Genomic DNA, 21263 nt, shown 5'->3' with positions numbered 1-21263 from the left:
TTTTCATCAGCTATACCACTTGATGTCTCTTCTGCTCCTTCCTTCTTGTTATTATTTAAAGAGTTTCAGGGCAGACGTGGACAGGAAAGGGTAAGTCCATTATTCACGGGAACAGTGCGTGAAATGGGAAGACAGCAGCAGCAGATGCTGAGGAAACATGCTGTGTTCTTTAGCCAATCGGAATCTTTTGATTGCCAATACTCTCTTCTTCTGTGACAAAGGGAGTCGGGTCTTGAGAGTTCTCACACAAATCATGACTCAAGAGAGGTGGTGGTGTCTGATGGCCCGTGCATGGGCCTCAGAATGGGGAAGCTGGAGCCTTGTGGCTTTGGGGAAGCCACAAAACCTGCTTTGCTTAACTTCCCCACCATGGGAAACTGAGAGTTCACTTGTGTCCCTACCTCAGGCAGCTATGGTGAAGATTGAGGGCAGCTTTGGAAAACACCCTAGCAGTTCTTTGTACTGTAATTAAGCAAAAAAAGTAAAATTATATCTATGTTGCAGAATAAACCAAAATCAACAAACTTCACCCAACCAAAAACTTCTCAGGAATGCAAGTATGTATTTATACCAAGCACAACTGAAAGGACTGGCCCTTTCAGTGCAAACCATTGAAGACAAGGAAAATACTTCTGCATGAGCCTGCACCCAACACAGAGTGAGGGCTGCACAAATCTGGGTTGCCCGAGGTCGTGCCTCGCAGCCGCAGGCCTCCACCACCCTAAGGGTCTCTGTCTCAATTAAACAGCAGCGAAGGAACGGTGGGCAACGGAACCAGTCCCAGCCTGTGAGGGACAGCGGCTCCCCCAGGCGAAGGCACCATCCGAGCCCGAGAACCCTGAGGCCCCCGCTGCCCCCGCTCTCCCCAGAGAGAGGCGGTCTCCGCCATGCTGCGAACGGGGTGGAGGGAAAGGGGGTGCGAGGGGTGGGCTCCCTCTCCGCAGAACTACAGTTCCCAGCGGGCCGCGGGAAGGCGCGGAGGGGCGCGGGGTGGCGCGCGTGCGCAGTGCGCTGCTCCAGCATGGCTACGGTGCTGTCACGGGCGCTGAAGCTGCCGGGTAAGGGGTCTGCGCCCGCGGGAGGGATGCGGCGACCAAGCGAGTACTGGGCCTCGTCGCGCCGGCCCGGGGCCGCCGCCTCCGGGTCTACCGCTGCCTGCGGGCGGTGGGGCGGGTGCCGCTGCCCGAGGGCCGTGGGGCGCGTTGCCATGGTGATGTGGCGATGTGGGGCTCGGGACCGGGCTCGGCCGCCCCCGGGGCTCGGGCCGTGCTGGGGGACCGGCGGCCTCTGCCCGCGTCCCGCGGCGGAAGGAGGGCTGCGGGGGACTGGCCGGGGCTGCCGGCGCGTCGTGTGTAGCGGTAGCGGCGGGGGGCCTGGGCTTGGCCGCGGCCCTGCGCCGAGAAGCCGCCGGATCCCCCAGGCCGTGCAGGCGTGAGCACGGGGCTTAAGGCAGCCCCTCTCTGATCCACTCCCGCCGGGCTTCACCCCCAAAAGTCAGGCCGGGAGTTCTGTCAGTACCACTGCAGTTACTCAGATAAACGTTTAAAGCCTGCTCGCCACCTCCTGCATACTTTCCAGGCAGAGGTCTTCAGCGAGATGAAGGAATATTCAAGCATAAGGGACTATTGTGTCGGGGAACTAGATCTTTCCAAGATAAGGTGGTGAGCAGCAGTCAACAACCATTCTTTTCAGGGAGGAGATTAAAAGGGAATGAAAATACCTTGCAAAACCAGATCTTGAGAGGGTGCTAGTTGGATGCGCTGGAGACTCTACCAATGCATTAGCCCAATGGCAAAGTGCCTCGTCGCCCCTCGGGACAGCTATGGGGCAGAGACAGGGCCCAGCTGTTTGATACTAGGGGAGGACTTATCCAAGGCACCGCTGTGGTCCTGAAGTACCTTAGTCTGTAAAGCTGTGCTCAGTGGGCAGGTCCTACTATCCTTTTCCATCACATTAATCAGATCACACTAATGTGTTCAGGGTCCTTCCCAACAGCTTTTAGTAAACCACACCAGGAGTCTTTTAGTTTATCTAGTGCCCGTTAGGGCTCATGAAAAGTTTTGTTTGTAAATCATTTTTTTTCTGGTTACCTATCTACGTTTGTCTAAATGAGAAGGAATACGTCTTACATGAAGCTTGTTCAGGAAAGCTGGTACACTAGTGTGTAAAAATGTGTGTATTAAAGTGTGACCACTGGGGAACTGTACAAGAAATAGTACAGATCTCTTCCAGGGCCTCTGTAACCAGCACAGTCTATTTGATACCTGGTGTTGGGAGACACTGATTTGGAAAAGAGCACAGGCCTTTTAACTACAGTTAGAAAACAGCTCTTGCATTAATCCATAGGTTAAATTATGTATTGCACCTTGTTTGTGTGCTTAACTCGTGAAAAAAATGCATCTTTCAACAACAATGAGAAAGCAGAAAGCTCATTGCTGTAGCTGTTTTTTTCCTGGTGCATCTCACCAAGTTGATATGCCAATATGTGGCAACTTCTCTCCCCATGGGCTTAGAGAGATTTCAGCAGTACCCAGTGACTGGTGCCTGCCAACTGCCAGCTGGGGAAAAAACAAAACAAACCAGAACACAAAGCAAATACAAAGGATGCTAGAACCAGTATGTCATCAGTGGAATAACGCACTGAAAATTTTACTCATCCAAAGTCCAGTGTCTGCTCTTTTCACTCCAAAGAAAGTGCAAAGGAAAGCCTTTCCAGTAAGTAAAAAACAGAAAAAAAAGAGATTTACAGTTAATATCTTTCAAGCCATCAGCACTAGAAATGACTGTTTCATTATGAATGGGACCTGATTCCAACACAGATCACCTCTCAGTGGCCTCCTTTCCAAATCACATGGTTCATCTTTTCTTCTTTGACAGTTCACATTCTTCTACTGCAATAGTTGCAAGAGCTACCTGTGCAAAAAGTACTACTCGGTAAATGTACAAGGGATTTTCAGGGTCATAAAGTGCAGTTTAGAGTCCAGCTGCCTGGAAAGTCAGTCAATTTGGGGCATTTTCACTCTCTTCTCCCTTTGAAGATTTCACTCATGTATTTGGTATTTGTATTTGATGGCTGTAAAAGAAATCTCGGGCAACATGACCAGTTACTTAGCCACAGACGATGAGCAACATGGTCTTTGGATTGATTGTAGCCACAGGAAAAGTGAATCTCTGTTTTATCACTAGTGCTGTGGAAAAAACAGAGTAGTTTAGAGCAGGTGAGAACAGAAGCAGTTTGTGTGCTGTATCTGTAGGAGAGAACACAGAGGAGCAGGAAAACTGGTAAGAGCTCAGTCCCTGTAAAGTGGCTGCAAGGATTACATACACTTAGAGATGCTATGCAAATAAAATGTGAGTTATACAGATTTCTTACATACACAAAACCCCGTAACTGCTCAAGATAAGTCTGGAGTCAGTTTTCTTCAGCACAGGGACTATCACGAACATTACACTGCAACATTGTGTCAGGAGACAGGGTGAGAGTTTGACCCAGAGGCTGACGTGAGTCTCAGCATTTCTACTTCCATGATGGAAAGCAGAAAACTGAATGGGAGTATTGGATTTTCTGACAGCTGATCACTTGCAACAGAGGCATTTTTAGCTTTCTCTTGATGGAGAAATTGCTGAGCCTTGTTGTTGACCAGAAAGGAAAGAATTTGACTTCTGGAGCACTTATCAATAAGTCATAATTCTCTAAATGGTGTGAGACTGCTTTCTTTTTTCACACATTCTTTACTGCTGTTTCTCTCTATTTATGCCTTCCTGTTGAAAAATCATTTGTGACTGATGAGTGGAAGCCAGGTGTGGAATCCCTCCTTGCCACAAGAAGAAATCTAAAACTCAGATGAAGAGTCATATTGCTTCTGTTGTCTCTCCAGGCAGGTGAATCATGAGTTAAGCATTCTCTGAACAGCCTCGGGAGGCTGGGCCATGCATGTCCTCACTAGCCCTCCAGAGGCACTCCCAAAACACCTACAGATAGTTGTTAGGGCTCTCTCCAAACAGATGAGCCTTTAATTCCTCTGAGGTTAGATATGCAATTGGGTTTCCCATGTGCTAGGTAAGCAACAGCCATTGTTAAAGAGCAATGTCTTCCTTCCTTTTTCCTTAAAAAAACACACAATCAGCTGGACATTTTATGTTTGATCTTACTACTCAGTAAGGCTGTGTCTTCTGAGAGGGCCAACTAACCTTTTGAAGAAAGACAGGGAGAAGAAATGCCAGTTTCTGATTCCTGGTCAGGCTTAGACATGAAATAAAGACTGAGCGACTTTCTGCTTTATAGCTTTCCTATAACTCAATATATCATTTCCCGTGTAGATCACCAAAAGCTGTAAGGCATTACTGTGTAGTAGGTATTTTCTAGTCTCTGATCAGCGTTTCTCAGCAGGAAAAGTGTTGCTGTCACAGGTCATCCCTGGTTGACACTGCTGTTGATGTTGCCAACACTTCAGTCCCTGCCAGTCCAAGGAGTGGGTCAGCCATAGTTTCAAGGTCCTTTCTGTCTCCGGAACAAAATTCTTACGGATAAAGCTCGTTCTTGTCAATGCTTTTAGTTGCCCTAGAGATGAACAGCAGATTTCCGTCTTCTGGGTTGACCATCTGGAATTAAAATAATTAAACAAATCACAGTATATCCAGTGTAAGTACACTGATGTGTTACTCAGCACACACCAGTTTCCAGAACTAGCAGCAGTCTGGTTGACATAACTATCTGACTTTGACTTCCCAGGCTAAATACCATTTGCTCTTGGGCCAGCAGCATTTGGTTTTCATACCACTCTGACCTGGCTTGAACTGGCACATCTGGATTTGTAGTGAGAAGCTGCAAATACCCTGCCAGGAAGTCCTCCCTGGGGTTTCTTGTTTTCGCTGAGTGCTCTTTTAGCAACTTGTCAGCACTACCTACTGTATAGACAGCTGGGAAATTCACATTGTGCTGTCCCTGCAGTCTCTGGGCACAGAGCTGTGTACCACCGAGGTCAGTGTCCTTGTATGCTCCTCACAGGATGGAGCCAGAGTTATCAAGACTTCCTGAAATGCCCACATTTTGAACACATGTTTAGGACAGGTCTATATGAAGCAGTGCAGAGTCTCACAGGGATACACTGTACTGTCCCATAGGAATGTAGTGTCTTTTAGCTGGCTGCTCTACCTCCACGTAGAACAGCTTTTTGGAGTGTGTATGTACACCAGATTGTTTCAATGTGAGTTTTTTGTAGAACCCCTTAGTTCAAAAAGGAAGGGTCAGATTTAGATGTGATCTCATTGGATATCTTTATTTCACTCAGTTCAGTGTGGGTCAATTGTCCTGGCTGCTCCACTTAGCATGGGGCATTTGGCCTTTAGGGGGATTTTTGGTTTTTCTTACATCCTAAAATCAGCACTGAATGCCATTCGTGAGTGGTATGAATAAGGGAAGTGAAGGTCTTTTTGTAGGGGGAGAAACGAGAAAGGAATGAGATGCATGTGCTGTAAAATAGGTTCTAGATGATGTAAAATAGGTTTGTTGCACAATTAGATATGATGGTATGACTGTAACTGTAAGTCTGCCTTTGACAAGAAAAACAGAAGTCAGGCATATTGTCATATGCAGGAAGAATAATCGTGAAAGCCCTTAAATTTCCACTCCGTAAAGCTGTCCTATTGTCTTAGTGTCTGAAAATGGTTACAGCTTGCCTGTTTCTGCTTATTATTCATGCTTTGCATGTATCACTTCAAGTGTCTTTGGGCACAAGTTAGCTTCTGTCTCTGGTCAGGTTTAGGCAAAGGGAAATGAGGCAGATATCTGGGATAGCAAAGTCCTACTTTGGAAAAAGAGAGAGAGAGAGAGAGAGAGGGGGAAGGAGGGAGACTGAGACCCTGCAATCATTGAAGCTGAGGCCATGGCTCCATGCCCAGCCTGGTAGCACTGGGCAGCTCTCTGAGACGTGACCTGCCACTCGTAGCTCAGGGCAGCGAGTTTGTGTGATCTTGGCTGCCCCCATAAACAGATGGCCCTGGCCTTATGCCAAGATGCACAACCAGGCTCTGCACCTGCCCTCTTCACACTCCCTGTGGCTCTTGAGAGCTTGGGGAAGAAGCTGTCCATGTGTCAGGCATCTGAGGGACAGACACGGAAAGCTAAGCTACTTTCTCATACCACCACCTGAAGACATCAGTGCTTAAGTTGCCTTGTCTCAGCAAGGCCAAGCACAGGCTGTTTGCTCTGATGGGAGCAGGAGCAGAACAGGAGCATTCTGGCTTCATACTGCAAGGGCTGGAAGGCTCCCTCTCGCAGTGCTGAGCCATGCAGGGAAGGTGGTGTTTTAAAAGGGACAGACACCAGCATGTTACTGGCCCAAAAGAGGCAAAATCACTTTGCTCTCATCTCTTCAGTAATGAATGATAGGACAAGAGGAAATGGCCTCAGGTTGTGCCAGGGGAAGTTTATATTGGATTATTAGGAAAAAAGTTTTGCACTGAGAGGATTGGTAAGTATTGGAACAGGCTGCTCGGGGAGGTGGTGGAGTCCCCATCCCTGGAGATAATGGCAAAGCCGTGTAGCTGAGGTGCTGAGGGACGTGGTTTAGTGGTGGGCTTGGCAGTGTGAGGGGAGTGGTTGGACTCGATGATCTTAAAGGTCTTTTCCAACCGTTAGGATTCTGTGGTCTTCAGGAAGTTGATATTTACCAGCACTACAGAGAAACTCTGTGCAGTGCTCCATCCCTTCTGTCCCTCAAAGCAAGACAGCAGATGTGGCACACTAGAAGGCAGCAGTGTGCTTGGACCAGGCAGAAGGAGGAGGAGAAAAGTGAGTTACAGGGTTAAACCCCTTCAGAGAACACACACTGTAAGTGAAGGGGGGCTGTGTCAGGATTAGGGGCTGGCAAGTGCTAAAGAGTTCAGTCTAAAGTCAAGATAGTGCTGTAGTTAATGGTACTCAGAGTGTTAAGCATGAGTTCATGTCAGCATGTCCCATTTCCAAACAGGAAAGTATTGGAGTCAAATGTGAATTCCATATATATACACATACATACATGTGTGTATATATATGTATATATATATTTTATATATATTCACCTTTATCTTTGGGAAATAACCTGTTGGCATCTTTTCTCCTGCAGCTTCTCCCTCTGAAACAGGGACAGATCCTGCCTCTTCTCTCACATCTCTTACTTGGATCCATGCAAAATGCTGACTGCACTGTTGTCCCTTCTGTATCACTCCCTGCTGCAGCCTTTTCTCCACTGAGACCCCATGATCATGCTTCATTGTCTCTCTCCACCTCTTTCCTCAGGAAAGAAGAGCCCAGACCTTGGGGAATACGATCCCCTCACTCAGGCTGACAGCGATGAAAGTGAAGATGATCTGGTACTCAATATCCAGAAGAACGGAGGGGTCAAGAACGGGAAGAGTCCCCCCGAGGAGGTGCAGGACCCTGACTCTGACGTGGAGGTTGGGATGACAAAGCAGCACACGTCAGAGAGCGCACCTGAGGGTTATCCTGCAGAGACAGCTGGGAGTTTGGAGCAGAAGGCTGCTCCCTCCCTCATGCCATACCTGCGCACGGCCATCTTTTTGCTCACTGTGGTGATCTCGATGATTCTTGTGTTGGTGTGCGCTTTTCTAATTCCTTGTCCCCCTAGAGACTTGCATAACACCTGGAACCGCAACCTAGGTCAGGGAGCAGGTGAGAAAGCCCCAGGAACAGCATCTGGCGTGGGGGAGGTGGCAGCTCCCAGGCTGGGCATCGGCGGGAGAGACCTATCTGGGAGAGCGAGGTTGGAGCAGAGGCCCTTCCTCACCACTGCAGATGCTCCGAGGTAACAGACAGGCAGCTGTGTCCTGCTCACTCTTCAAGCTGAGGCCTGTGAAACCTGGCATCACTAGGTAGCAGTGCCACACAGTCTTGTTTTGGTCAGCACCAACAGACATTTAGACTCTTCCTCCCATCCTGCGTTTTTGTCCGGATGGTGCGCTCTGTTCCAGATTGAGATGGCCCAGCCCACTTTCAAACACAGTGCCTCCCTCTCTACATCCTGAGTTTCACCAGCACCTCCGTGCTGAAAAATGTGGATGTGTTCAGGAGGAGAGGGATAGAAGTCTTTGTGTCTTCTAACTGGCTTAACTAATCTTATTTCTTTTGTTTCCTTGTCCTACTTGAATCTATAAATTAGCATCTGAGGTCTTTTGGTATCCTATATGGGCTGCTGGAAACATTTGTAAAGAATTCCGACTTCTGCAGTAAATTAACAGTGGTTTGTGAAATAATTTCTGCCAGGTCTAGATATGTCTCTCCCTCTTTGCTTTCTGCCTCTGGCTTCCAAATCTAAACCTTTCTTAAGATATGTGGCTCCCACATCACCCAGAAGGTGAATGGGAAGCAGAACTCTTGTTTCTTTTAGCTCCTCCATTATGTCCTTTCCTTTCTCTGACATAGATTCTAACATCTCTGCCTTTCCATGCAGTGACAGACCTTGCCGTGCTGTGGGCTGCCTGGCATTGGTGGTTCCCTTGCACCTGAGTCTGTGAGGCTTGGCTGTCCATGAGTCTCTTTTCTGGGCCAGCCCTTCTCTTCCAGTGTGGAAAATGGGCTGGGTGGCTTTTTTGACAACAGCGTGGTGATCCTCTGTGATGGTTGTAGGTGGTGTGTTATCCCCACTGGAGCTGTGTGATGTGAACGGAGATGGACTCCCTGACATCCTCATTGTCTTCACTGCCTTGATGAATGCTAGTGTCATAGGTAAGCACTGCAGCTCCTTTCCATTCCTACTTGTCTAACTAATTCCGTTTTACAGGCACAGGGCGAGAAGCACAGAGGAGGGAAGTGGCTTGACAAGGAGCACAAGTGAGATTCTGTGGTAGAGTCTCAACACTTTCCTGATCTGTGGTCCAAGGGTAGCTAGTGATAGCAGCAGTGATGGCACAGATGACTATTGGAGCACTTGGGTTCATCTGAACTAGCCAGTTGCTTGCCAACAGGGAGCACTATGGATTTTTTTAGAGCAGCTGTAGGTTGGTGTTGCAGGATACACCCTTGCCTTGCTGCCTTTTTCTTCAGGTCACTCCATATATTTTCCAGGCTCCAAATCATTGCTAATCACAGATGATAGGCTGGCTGATGGTGAGGCAGTCACTGTGCCTGGCTATTCAGCAGGTATCTCTCTGCTTCCTCTTCCTGGCTGCTTTTGCTTTCCCTGTGTGGTGGTTTAGCCCTGGCCAGGGGACAGATGCCCACCAAGTCGTTCTGTCACTCCCCCTCCTAAACTGGACAGGGGAGAGAGAAATATAACAAGAGGTTCATGAGTCGAGATAAGGACAGGGAGATCGCTCAGCAATTAGTGTCACGGGCAAAACAGACTCCACTTGGGGAGAAATGTTTTGATTTACTAAAGTACATTCATATCAGAGCAGAGAAAATGAGAAATAAAACCAAATCTTAAAACACCTCCCCCACACCCCTTCTTCTTCCTAGGACTCTTCCTCCTGCCCCCACAGCAGCACAGGGGATGGAGGTTGCGGTCAGTTCATTGCAGATGGACTTTGCCACAGTCCCTCATGAACTTCTCCAGCCTTTTAGCAACAGTGCATCAACTTCTTCCCTTTCTTAAGTATGTTAATCACAGAAGTGTTACCTCAATCACTAATTGGCCAGGCCTTGGTCATCAGCTGGTCTGTCTTAGAATTGACTGGCATTAGCCCTGTCAGCTACAGGGGAAAATTCTGGTGGCTCTTTGCTTAAAGAAGCCACTCCCATAGCCCCCACCTCCTCTACCAAAACCTGGCCCAGGCAAAACCACTATACCTTATTAGCCCCTCAGGTAACATAGCAGTAGCAGCCTGCTGATACTGGCCACTGTTTTACAGGGTCTGCAGTGTCTGTTGGCATCCAGTTGCACTGGATTTCAGGAGTTGTTGTTACTTTGAAATCACAGAATCCAGAATCTTAAGGGCTGGGAAATGTATGGGAGTTCATTTGTGGTGTGAGCATACTGGGTGGAGATTACAGTAAGTACAATTATGTCTGAGGGCAGGCTGAGCTAAAAGTTGCTCACATTTGGAAACAGAGTCAATAGTCAATTGAAACAACATAGAGCACTTTTTGTTCTACAATTATTTTGTGCTAATGGGTGAATTAGGAAGATCTTCCTCAGTTACACCAATTGGTTGGTTCAGTCTGTTTTTCACAATAATAAAACTCATTTGGAAGACAAAGGCAAAAGCTGTCAGATTGCCAGTCACCTGCTGCTCCAGAGTTACAAACAACCTAGGACATTCCCTTGAGGTGGCATCTGTCTGGGGAGTCACTTAAGGTTTGCTGTTGGTGCTTTCCGTTGTACTAACGGAGAGGGGATCAGAAGGATAAGTCTGGTTTGACAGCAGTACATATCACAGCAGGAAGTCAGCACAACTGACCAGGTTTTCCCCAGGATCTTGGTTGGTTTCTCTATGCCCAGCTGATCATGTTTCTTACTGTGAGCTCAGGTTCAACTTTCATGATTGTCTGCGTTGCTGGCTGACAGCCTGACTTGTCTGTAGATCACTGGTAGGGTCTGCAGGCAGAGGGACTCAGCCATGGAGTGGGTTGTGACCTTTGCTTTCAGGTAGCATGAATGTGGCTGGCTTGAGCCACTCAGCATTAGGAGCTAGAGTACAAGTACAAAGACCAAAAGCAGCATGGACATAGCCTCTGATGCCAGGGGATTTCAGTCTCTCTTCACTGCCTTTTCCAGGTGTCTCTAAGCCCTCTGTAACTGCCATGGCCCTTTCTGGGATGAATGGCAGCACCTTGTGGTCCATCCAGCTTCCGGAGGAGACTCAGAGTGTGCAGTGCAAAGTGCTGTCACTGGGGGCAGCTGCAGAGCCCGTTTGCCTTGTTACAGGAACATCAAAATTCCTCAGCCTGCTCAGTGCCTCCACAGGTACAGTCAACTACCATTGTAAAAAAAATACGCTGTTTTTTGTTTTCTTTAAAGGACTAATAAGCATGAGTGATTCAGTGATGGCACTTCATGGTAGCTGTCATCTAGTGACACACAGGAAGGAGTCAAAACACTGATGAGTTTCTGTTTATGCAGGATAAGAGAATCCAGACCATTGCTCCTCTGTGGCAGCATCTTCATCCTACCATCTCAGAACATTTGAAAGTGTTAGTCTTTACCCTGTAGCATCCCCATGGCCCAAAGGATATGTAAGGTCTCTTGTCATTGGTGTTGAGCTGTTATTACAACTCAGCAGCTACCTAACAGCACTGAAAAGCTGAACGCTGTTCTTGGAGAAGTTATATATGGACATGCAGCTAAGAAACCTTCCAGAGAAATTAGACCAGTAGAATGATTTATTAGATGTGAATGAATATTGCATCTTTAATCACTTAATCATGTGCACCTTCATTCTCTGATTGCTGTTTGTTCTACCACATTAATTCACTGGCAGAGATATTCACAGGTAGATACAGGGATGGTTTTGGAATCAGAACAGAGAATGGAGACATACAAGAAAGCTCAAGTTTAAATTACAAATCCAATCAGTGAGCAGCAGCATTTACCTTTCAAGTGCTTTTAGGGATAAGGTTACATGTACAGAGTTTGCATGGTTGGGACCACAGGCTGTCTCCTTTACCTGCAGTAGCAGTGTTGTTAAAGTATGCAAACATTTCCAGATCTGGCCTTTGGTTTCCTTTATCATGCAGAGGCAAACCCTTTCATATACAGCTGCATAAAAGCATTTTTAGACGCTGAATGAAAAAGCAGAAGTGTTGGCAAGACAAGCCTGGAAAAGTAAAAGCATTGAATTTCATCTTGCCAATTTGCAGATCAGATTTTACTGAGTTTCCAGCTGGGTCAGTGCTGGACTGCCGAACCATTTGACATCATGTCTGCTAACATGGTTTCACCCTGAGGTGGAGTGAGCATGCCATGCTGGAGTGGCTATTTGCTGCTGGGAATTTAGCTGAGGCACAGATTTGCACTTTGAATATCAGAATCGTCCATCTGTTCCCTTTCCTAGCATCTACCTACACGCTTCACTACTGGCTGAGGAAAACAACTACTGTCCTGCAGAACAGCACTGTCATTTAGGTTCTCTTCCCAAGTGTGAACCTCGAATATTCTCTGCTATTTCAGGATTTTTGTGGGAGCTCAGGTCTTTCTAGAGAACCACTAAGAAGGAAGTACAGCAAGACTTGAGGCATAACTCAAAGACAATCTGAAGAAATGCTGCAGCTGGCCCAAGTTTGTAGGCTTGTCTTTCCTTTTCTGAGAGAATGGGAGAAACAACTTCTCTTGCTCCCTCCTTTCAGAAGGTTTTGTGGAACCCTCTGGGGATGCCTGCTGGTTCCCTGAGAGCTACAGGCCTCTCTCATCCTCTTCTTCCCACAGGCAAGACCATTTGGACGCTGAACTCCATCCACCTTTCAAGTGGGATCCTGGCTGCACCAGCCGCAACTCTTCCAGATATAGACGGAGATGGGATCAGGGACATTGTTGTTCTGGCTCTCCAGGAGACACAGGTACAGCATATACCTGCTCAGTGTTTGAAAGGAACATGACTGTCTAGAGGAAGAACTGGGAGCCTGATGTGGAAAGGCTGAGACAGGAGCTGCCCCTAATTTTTATTCCCTCAGATTTCCCTGAAAAGCACCCTTTTTCTTTCAATAGGTCAATGTGGTGGGATCAAGCAATAATGACACTACATGCATTTCCTGTCAGCTGGGAATGAACAGAAGGGTAATGATTTACCCCTGGCTGAGACTTGAGGATTAATCTATCTCTTTTCAGCGGAGGCACAGTTTGAAGGGAGTGTTTAGCAGCAGTGCAGGGAGCCACGGTGGGATAGATCTCTGGAGAAAGGAGCGTACAGCTTACCCAAAGGGAGGAAGTACTTGTGTGATTAATTCAGATGCAGATTTCCTCTATGCTTGTTCCCTCCCCACAGTTCTAGCATTAATGTTGTTAGAGGAGTTCAGGTTTTTGAAGTCTCATCTTTGATACATTTGCAGTCAAAAGAAAAGCATTAATGTAAGGTGCCCAGGAAGCCAGACTGAGCAAAGAGGAAGAGAGCACTAGCCAGACTTTGCTGTGGGTTGAAAAAGCAATGGAGCTTCATGCTGTGGGGACTGGGGGAGGTTCTAGAGAGCATAAGCACATGAAAGCACTGCTAAAAATCTCTACACCTCTCTCTTTGCAGCCTGATGTGGTTTTCATCTTGGTATCAGGAAAGACTGGGACTGCTTTGGGTGGGCCTGTCAAGTACAGCACCAACGGAGAAGGGAAAGTGATTGGCCCCCAAGTCCACATCACCAGCCGGGGAGCCATCTATATCCTGTTTGGCTTTGGTAAGGTGAACTTTGCCTCTCCAGCACTTCACCTTACTGAGAAAACATTCATTTTACCTACAGTGGCCCAGAGCATCCCTTGGATATTTCTGCCATGCCCTGTGCTGTAAAAGCTTGGAGGGCATGAGAACAAGTCTCACTGGTGTGGTGTGGAAAAGTGCCAATACCTGCTTGTGTGGGATACCTTGGAGTTTCCCAAAGGCATATAGTGCCAGGGAAGTTCCAGTCCTGGGCATTTCTTTGCCTTCTGCCACAACTGCAGTGGTCCCAAGGACCCTCTGTGCTACAAGGGAGTTAACTTTTGCAGGCAGGACTCTTCATCGTTTACTCTTCCTGGCAGGTAATGTTCAAGCAGTTGCCCTGAGGGATATCTTTACCCAAGCCAGAAACCGGGACAGCTCTCCTGCAATGCTGCAGCAGGAGGAGCCCGAGTGGGAAAAGCGCAGATCTGTCAACCTGTCAGAGCTCATTGACATTTACAGGTAGGGATGGACTTGCCATCTTGCTTCTGCTGGAAGAGGAAGGGGAGGAAGGAGCACCTCATGGTGCTCCGAGACGTGGTCCCTTCAGCTTCAACACTGTCCTTTTCGTTGTCCAGTTGATAACAGTAGGCTGGGGAACTCATTGTTTCCTCTCTGCCGTGTCATTGTCCTAGCAAAATAAATACAGAGTGTGCTAAAAGGTAGTCCTTTGCTTCTGCTGCTCCTTGTTCCTTTCTTCCACCCCCTGTACATACCTAGAAGTAAAAAAACGCACCAAACCCTGTTTGCAGCTAACAGAGTCCCTTTGGGAAGCTCAACGTAGGGACAGCATTGTGGGCCTGGATTTCTCAGCTCTTTACTGTCAAACTGTGGTCAATGTTGGCCTGGATAGGAGTAACAGGAGGGAACAAATGTGGACCCACAAACTCCATGTGTTTTGTGGTAACTCTAGATATTCAGAAGACCCCTTACCTGAATTTGGCCTGGTTAACTGAGGAACCCTCAAAGGAAGCTAAGCTCCACCATTGGGGAAAAGATGGGCTTTTTGAAGAATAGCTCAAATCTTAGCTAGGATGAATTGCCATGTGGACAGGCAACTAGTGCTGAGACGTGTAGATAAAAGCCTTGGAATCTCCTCTCTGCTTTCCATGTATTCCAGTGGTGGTGTTGACTTCCTGCAGACAATGAAGACACCTGACACAAACTGCAGCAACCTTCTCATCACGACCAAAGAGGGTTTGATCCTACTGCAGGGACAGGACCTGGAGCCCCGCTGGACCCTGGAGCTGCGCAACATCAGCAGGTTACATACTGAGTGGTCTTGTTTGTCCTATTTCTACCTGCACCCTTCCCTGCCTTTCACTTATGAGCACTTTGTGTGCTCCTTAGAAGGCAATTGAGAAGAATCCACTAGATATGCAGAGAAATCTGAGTACTGGAGGTGTGCAAATCCATCACTGAGCCAAGTGAGGAGGGCAGGGGGAGCAAAGAACAGAAGGCTGGAAAGCTGAGCTGTGAGCTTGTGAGTGATCACAAATAAGGGGCCTGATTTAGACACCCAGCATGATGTCATGGGAATTCAGGGGACTGGTGGTGTGTGATTCAGCCCATTAGTCCAGGGCTGCCACTTCCCAGCTCAGTGGAGAGCAGCAGTTGCATTAGTATTTGAGTAAGGTGTCTGAATGTGACCTACAGACCTTAATGTTCCTTGAAAGTTGAAAATGAGCACTCTGATGGCAGTCAGAACACCACCTACGCTAAATTTAAACCTTAAAAGAATACTGCTTGTCCTCTGATTTCACACTTGGAAATTAAGTAATGTCCCAGATCTTGTGGACTGATAATAGCCAGCAATTTCAGCTTGCCCATTATTAAATATTTGCAAAGGGCAGTTGAGCACAGTTTAGGGAAGTTATGTGGGAAACAAATTGCTGCTCGGCTATCTAGAGAAAAGAAAGCAGCTCTCAGCTCTGTGTTACCTGGCTGTCAAAAGCATCTGTGGCAAGAAGATGCTGGAACTTGATTAAGCAAAAATGATTGGTGTTCAGCTACGTTTGATGTTCAGATAATGTCACATTCTTGAGGGCTGGTATGTGACCTAATCAATGGCTTTAGGAACAGCTTATGGCTAGTTGGTTGTGTAATGGGGAAAGGACATGGACTAGAAGTGGTTTTGTCCCAGTCTGCAGACTTCTGGATGTGTCTGGGGTTTGGTTTAAAGAGTATGTACTGAGTAAAGAAAGCCAGTTCATAGATACTGTAAAATCAGTTATAAACAAGGAATTTCTAAATGGACACTCTATCAATTGAAAAATTTCTGTGGGTTCAAATCAAGAAGGGCTGAAAACTGCTTTACCTGTTCACAGATTCACAGTGTGGTTAAGGTTGGAAGGCTGCTCTGGAGATCGCCTAGTCCAACCTACCTGTTCAAGCAGGCTCAGCTAGAGCAAGTTGCCTAGGGCTGTGTGGTGACTTTATAATGTCTCTGCACAACTAATATTCCTGGTTGCTGCACTCCAGATTTTTTTTCTAGTTCTGTGACCTCCCAAGGGACAGAGGACAACATGTTTACAGGAGCTGCCAGAAAGACATTTGAATATAACAAAAGCAATTCATGTTTTTGGCCACTGCACTAAAGTTCTGGACTGCCTGTTTTCTCAGAGTTAAGAGAGATGAAAGCTGATGGGCTCAATATATTATGGACAAGTATTTATTTAAAAGGATAATTTTTTTTAGGACTTAGAGAAGTTCTGCTTAAACAAGAGAGGCTTGACAACAAATTCAGCTCAGGGATGTCACCACAGAGTGAAACAGACTGAAACCTGGTTCCCCATCAGGCAAAGCCTACAGAGCCAGCTGAGAATTCCCCCTTTTCCAGGGCAAACCTGCCCCAAGCACTGGCTGAGTCCATCCCTTTGGGAAGTCTCCAAGAAAAACAACCTGGCTGCTGCAGATGTGCTGCATTTTCCAGATAGCTTTTAACAAGATCCCTGGAAAACCATAAAGGAGAATCAGTAGTCATAAAACAACGGCAAAGTTCAGAGACCATGAAATTGAGTAAGCAATTGAAAATTGTCTTGTAAATGGATGTTTCAGATGAGAGAGGATTAATAGCAGGTTGCTCTGGGGATTACTGTTGAGGAGGAATAATTACTAGCCTTCTGGTTCATTTGAGAAAGTACTCAGGGAATTTTTCAGTTGATTGGTAGCATCTGAAATACATGTTTGCATTCAGTTTGTGGGATCTGCCTCTGACATAAGGGACATGACAAGAGGCACCTTAGGAGAGTTTAAGCTTTAAGTTTGTACCCATAGGATAGAACTACCTACTACTTCATATTGCTACTGGAGGACTTTTAGGCTATGGAAGTGTCCCATGATACTGCCTTGAAAACATTGGTTTTGGTTGCCAAAGGTGTCTGTAAAGTGAATGACACCTTTTGCCACGGCTTTGCTGTGCATTGCCATTCAGGAGCCTTTCAGGTGTGCACGTTTTTAGAGGGGAAGCTGGAAAGAATTGGAGAAAAGGGCTGGCAAAATGCTTTAGCATGGAAGGTTTCAGTCAGTGGGTTTATATGATCAAAGAGAAGCCTGAGAGGTGAGTTCATAGGCACATGTAAGTAATAAGAGCTAACAGGCATTTTAATCTTACCATAGCAAGAGCAAGTGCCTTGGAGTGAAGGCTATTCACGTTCAAGAAGATGAAAATGCAGGCACATTTCTTTGGGTGACATTAATCATTAGAACTGAGTGTCAGCAGAAGTGATGAATTCATCTCATCTTTGTATTTCCTTAGCAAGCCTCATGGCTGGTAGATGTAGTCAAAGTCAGCCTACTGATACTTGGTTAATTGGGTGAAATACATCAGTCTGTTGTAAACAAGAGGAAGATTCTACCTTGCCATAAAACTCCGATTCTGTGAATTTTGAGGAATCATTTGTGCTTATTTATAACCTTGTATCTATCTGTAGTGAATTTAAGGAAGACAGAGGTAAGGCTCAGAAACCTAAAGGCAAGCAGGATGGTTAGAAAACAGTTGTAATGAGAGATATTGAAGTAACAATGTTATGCCACCCAAAAGGGAGAGGATGAGAGGAGACTTCATTTAAGCTGCTGAAGGTTATAAAGAGGCTTATAAAACTGTCAGCAGTAAGAAAACAAAGAATCATGGGCTGACATTAATGATGAGTACATTAAGAGCCATTTCACACAGCTAAGGCAGCCTGGGAAATACACTTTCAGGAGGAGGTCAAATCTGCTGATGCATTTTGAAAGGGCTGGGTAGTTTTTTATGACCATAGCAAAACCTTAACAAGTTCTCATGCGAAGGAGAGAATAGTACAGTCATGTCACAGTGTGACAAAGAGATGTCTACACAGCCCAGGAAGGGATGTTCCCAACACAGACAACTCTGAAGAATGTCTGCCAAACACCATGGGCGGTTTGATCGTTTTTTCACTTGTCTGATCCACTAACAAATGGTTTCTGATGGTCAGAATAGTTCTGAGTGGATGAAAGGTTTTATTTAGCATGGCAAATCCTGCCTCTTTAGGAGGCAACGTGGAGGATGAAAGCAACTGTTCAGCCTCCACCTGAAATCTCTGGTTTTCTGCCGTGGGACTGAGTGTTTCTTTCTCCAAATTCGCAGTCAGCCTGTGCCTGGTTACTTTGGTGCTGACCAAACTCTGGACTTCATGCTGCAAGCACAGACCGGCGATGGGAACAAAAAGGTAAAACGAGTGAAGGGAAGGAGGGCAGTGACAACACAGGAGAGAGGTTGGGTAGAAAAGGACAGTCACTCCCTGCTCCTCGCTCTGCCCATTTCTGTGCCTGACACTAGTCACTGTGTGGTCAGGGGCATGAAAGGGCACAGCACAGACCCTGCCACTGTGTGGGGTCTCTGTCCGTCCACACGAGGACACTTTTTAATGCAAGGTCTCTCCCCTACCTTGAGGTGGTGGTGATAGATGGCAAATCCGGGCTCCCTCTTTGGAACCAGAAACTCCCGTGGCAGAAGCAACAACTCGATGCACTGTCAGTCATGACTTTGGACAAGAAGTCTGTTTTTCTCTTCTGGGCTGATGAAGCACAGCCTATGTTACAAACTTCGGTGAGCAAGCGTCCTTTCTTCTCTTTGGGGTTCCTCTGGGAGGGACGTGCAATCTCTGTCTTTTATTCCTAATGTAACTGAACGTTAAACCTGCCATGTAAGAAAGCTGTCAGGGGCATCGCCTCTTGCTTTAACACTCTGACTTCTCTAAGCCTGAACACAGGAGTGTTTGTGTGCAAATTCTTCACCAGAAAGCTTTATTGACACAAAGTTCAAGTCCGCAAAACCAGAACTCTCTGCGTTAATTCAATTTTTATTTTTCCTGCACCACTGAGATGTTTTTAGTGCAGACATTTTCCCAGCCCCAGAGTGTTTCTTCTCTGCATGCAGGCACATAGTCAACATGGAGACTCAAACTTCCAGACTGTAGCTTTACCCATCAGGCTGGCTTTGACAGAACCAGATCTCAAGCTTACCAAACAGAAGTTGTGGGCAAATTCTGTTTTAGAAAAAAACTCCCAACTTTGCAGGATTTCAGCTCTGTAAAATCATTGAGTTTTTGATTTCTCTGATCCATGTAAAGACAGTGCAAATGTCAAAGAATTTCTTTATTTTGTTGGTAAAGCTAGACTGCACTTACCTAGCCAGCTGTGACATTTTTGTCTGTCCTTCATTCCAACAGCAGCCTGGTCCCAGACCTGAGCGCCCAGCGCTGCACCACCTCTATCTCCTCCATCCTGTTTTTCCTACAGTCCTTTTGGACCTCACCAATGCAACAGACAAAGTCATTGCTTCAGCAGGTGAGTACAAATGGAGGAGAAACTGCCTAGGCTAAGGCAAATAAGGAGGGAGAGGTAGCTATGAGAAACAATGGGATATAGTTGTACCCTTAAAGGTGGTATCCAAGGTCCATCACATATAGGCCAGCAATGGGAAATAAGAGTCATCTTCCTCCTGAAGGGAGATCTTGCCCAACCCTGACTTTGCAAATAAAAGACCCGCCAAGTTTCTTGCACATGTTTAGGCAGGGAAAAGTCCAAGTTTGATTTCATGAATACTTTACATCGGAGAAGTTCTCTTGCTTTCTGTGGACGTATTTATGATTTAAGGTGATACATGAAGAATCACTATGAAACTTTTGTCACCTCAGATACACTTCTGCCTTTGCTGGCCATCTTCTGATCTCTGGGATAGCAGCTGGGCTGCTTCTTCCTCTTTCCTTTTGAAAGGAGGAATCAAAAATATTTAAATGTGTGTTTTCAGAGACAAACGGATCTGGAATTAACATCTATACAACAGTGTACAGTCCCTGTTGCATTCCTTTGTTTTTTCTAAAGCAATTCAACCAACAGCCAGCCCATCGTGTATGGCAGGGTGTGGATTAAAAGATCAGTTCGTCCAGCACTGGGTCCAGTAGGCCAGGAAGCATAGAAAAGCTGCTACATGTTGATACATCTGATTGGATTTGTATCAAAAGTGTAGCTCAGTCAAGAACAAATAGAGTATCATTTTTAAAGGGGTTTATTAGAAACTGGGATTTCTGAGTTCTTTACGGATCATTCTGCAGTGACTGGAGTGAACTGACTTGCCTGTGCTTTACCAGTTCCCCTTCTACAGAGGTAAACCAGTAGCTGCAACAGGTGTGGGAAGGAAAGCTCTCTGAAAGGGAACTGCGTTATTGCAGTATGTGCATCTCCTATGTCAAGCTCAGAAACAAGACCCTGGAACCAAACCCTTTGATTTCTGATCTACATTTCAGTTTGTTTCCATGGAAAAAAACCCAAAACACAAAAAACCTTAAAATAGTTTTCCCTGATGATCTAAGGTACATGCAGTTGTAAAGTCAGACTGAATATACCCTCAGTAATTGTTTGCTGACCACCCTTATTTTCTTGCTCTTTCCTGATGGATCAGTTGGAATTAACGATGTCCAGAAGGATGCATTTCACATCACTGTGACAACAACTGCAACCTCTGAGAAGCAGCCAGGATTTCTCTCAGTCAGCAAGCTGGGCCTGAAGTGGGCCATGATGAGTCAAGGCCGAATGGTGTGGCTGAAGGACACCACCACTCCCAAAATCAGCCGTGGAGAAGTGAGGCGATTTCTTGCCCGGCTCAAGTTTGTTGACTTTCCTCAGAAGGTGAGATTGTGCAGGAATCCCTAATGAAATCCAGACCTTTGAAAACATCCCTTTCCTGCAGCCACAGTTAGGTGCTCTTTGAGATGCAAAGAAACTGTTTGCAAGATGACTGGCTGCCCCTTTGAGCATAAGCTGGGCAAATTGTGAGGCCCAGCTGTACTTTGGCAGCTGGATGAGGAGTGGAATCTTAGAAAGGACCAGGGATGACGATCATAAGGGACTGAGAAACTCATAGAGGGAACAGAGAGGTAAGACAGAGATCACAGAATCACAGAATCTTAAGGGTTGGAAGGGACCTTGAAAGATCATCTAGTCCAACCCCCTTGCCAGAGCAGGACATCCTAGATAGAGTAGGTCACACAGGAACTCATCCAGGTTTTGAAGGAGACTCCACAACCCATCTGGGCAGCCTGTTCCAGTGCTCTGCCACCCTTGCTGTGAAGAAGTTTTTCCTTATGTTTCTTTGGAACACCTTATGCTGCAGCTTGTACCCAGTGCCCTTTGTCCTGTCATTGGACATCACTGAGGAGGGCCTGGCTCCATCCTCCTGACACCTGCTCTTTACATATTTGTAAACATTAATGAGATCACACCTCAGTTGCCTCTTCTCCAAGATGAAGAGCCCCAGCTCCCTCAGCCTTTCATCATAAGGGAGATGCCCCACTCCCTTATTAATCTTGGTGGCCCTGCACTGAACTCTCTCCAGCAGCTCCCTGCCCTCTTGAACTGAGAGGCCCAGAACTGGACACAATATTCCAGATGCTGTCTTGTAA

At 46.5% G+C, this 21263-nt stretch overlaps 1 protein-coding gene across 3 annotated transcripts in view; it reads left to right on the top strand.

Annotated features, from left to right (window-relative positions):
* The first annotated feature begins 1021 nt into the window (after positions 1-1021).
* FAM234B (family with sequence similarity 234 member B) overlaps positions 1022-21263 on the top strand; it is a 24265-nt gene continuing 4023 nt past the window's right edge. For 2 of the 3 annotated variants that reach the window (XM_062013914.1, XM_062013901.1), the window contains exons 1-12: positions 1022-1058; positions 7280-7672; positions 8627-8725; positions 10716-10904; positions 12363-12493; positions 13171-13318; positions 13659-13800; positions 14459-14602; positions 17948-18029; positions 18254-18409; positions 19032-19149; positions 20264-20490. In XM_062013914.1, coding sequence (XP_061869898.1) covers positions 1022-1058; positions 7280-7672; positions 8627-8725; positions 10716-10904; positions 12363-12493; positions 13171-13318; positions 13659-13800; positions 14459-14602; positions 17948-18029; positions 18254-18409; positions 19032-19149; positions 20264-20490 — 1866 coding nt within the window. The remainder of the gene's footprint in view (positions 1059-7279; positions 7673-8626; positions 8726-10715; positions 10905-12362; positions 12494-13170; positions 13319-13658; positions 13801-14458; positions 14603-17947; positions 18030-18253; positions 18410-19031; positions 19150-20263; positions 20491-21263) is intronic. The other variant, XM_062013908.1, reaches the window with a different exon arrangement.

Source organism: Colius striatus, chromosome 1 (assembly GCF_028858725.1).
Source record: "Colius striatus isolate bColStr4 chromosome 1, bColStr4.1.hap1, whole genome shotgun sequence".
NCBI lineage: Eukaryota > Metazoa > Chordata > Aves > Coliiformes > Coliidae > Colius > Colius striatus.
This window is presented reverse-complemented; position numbering and strand designations above follow the sequence as displayed.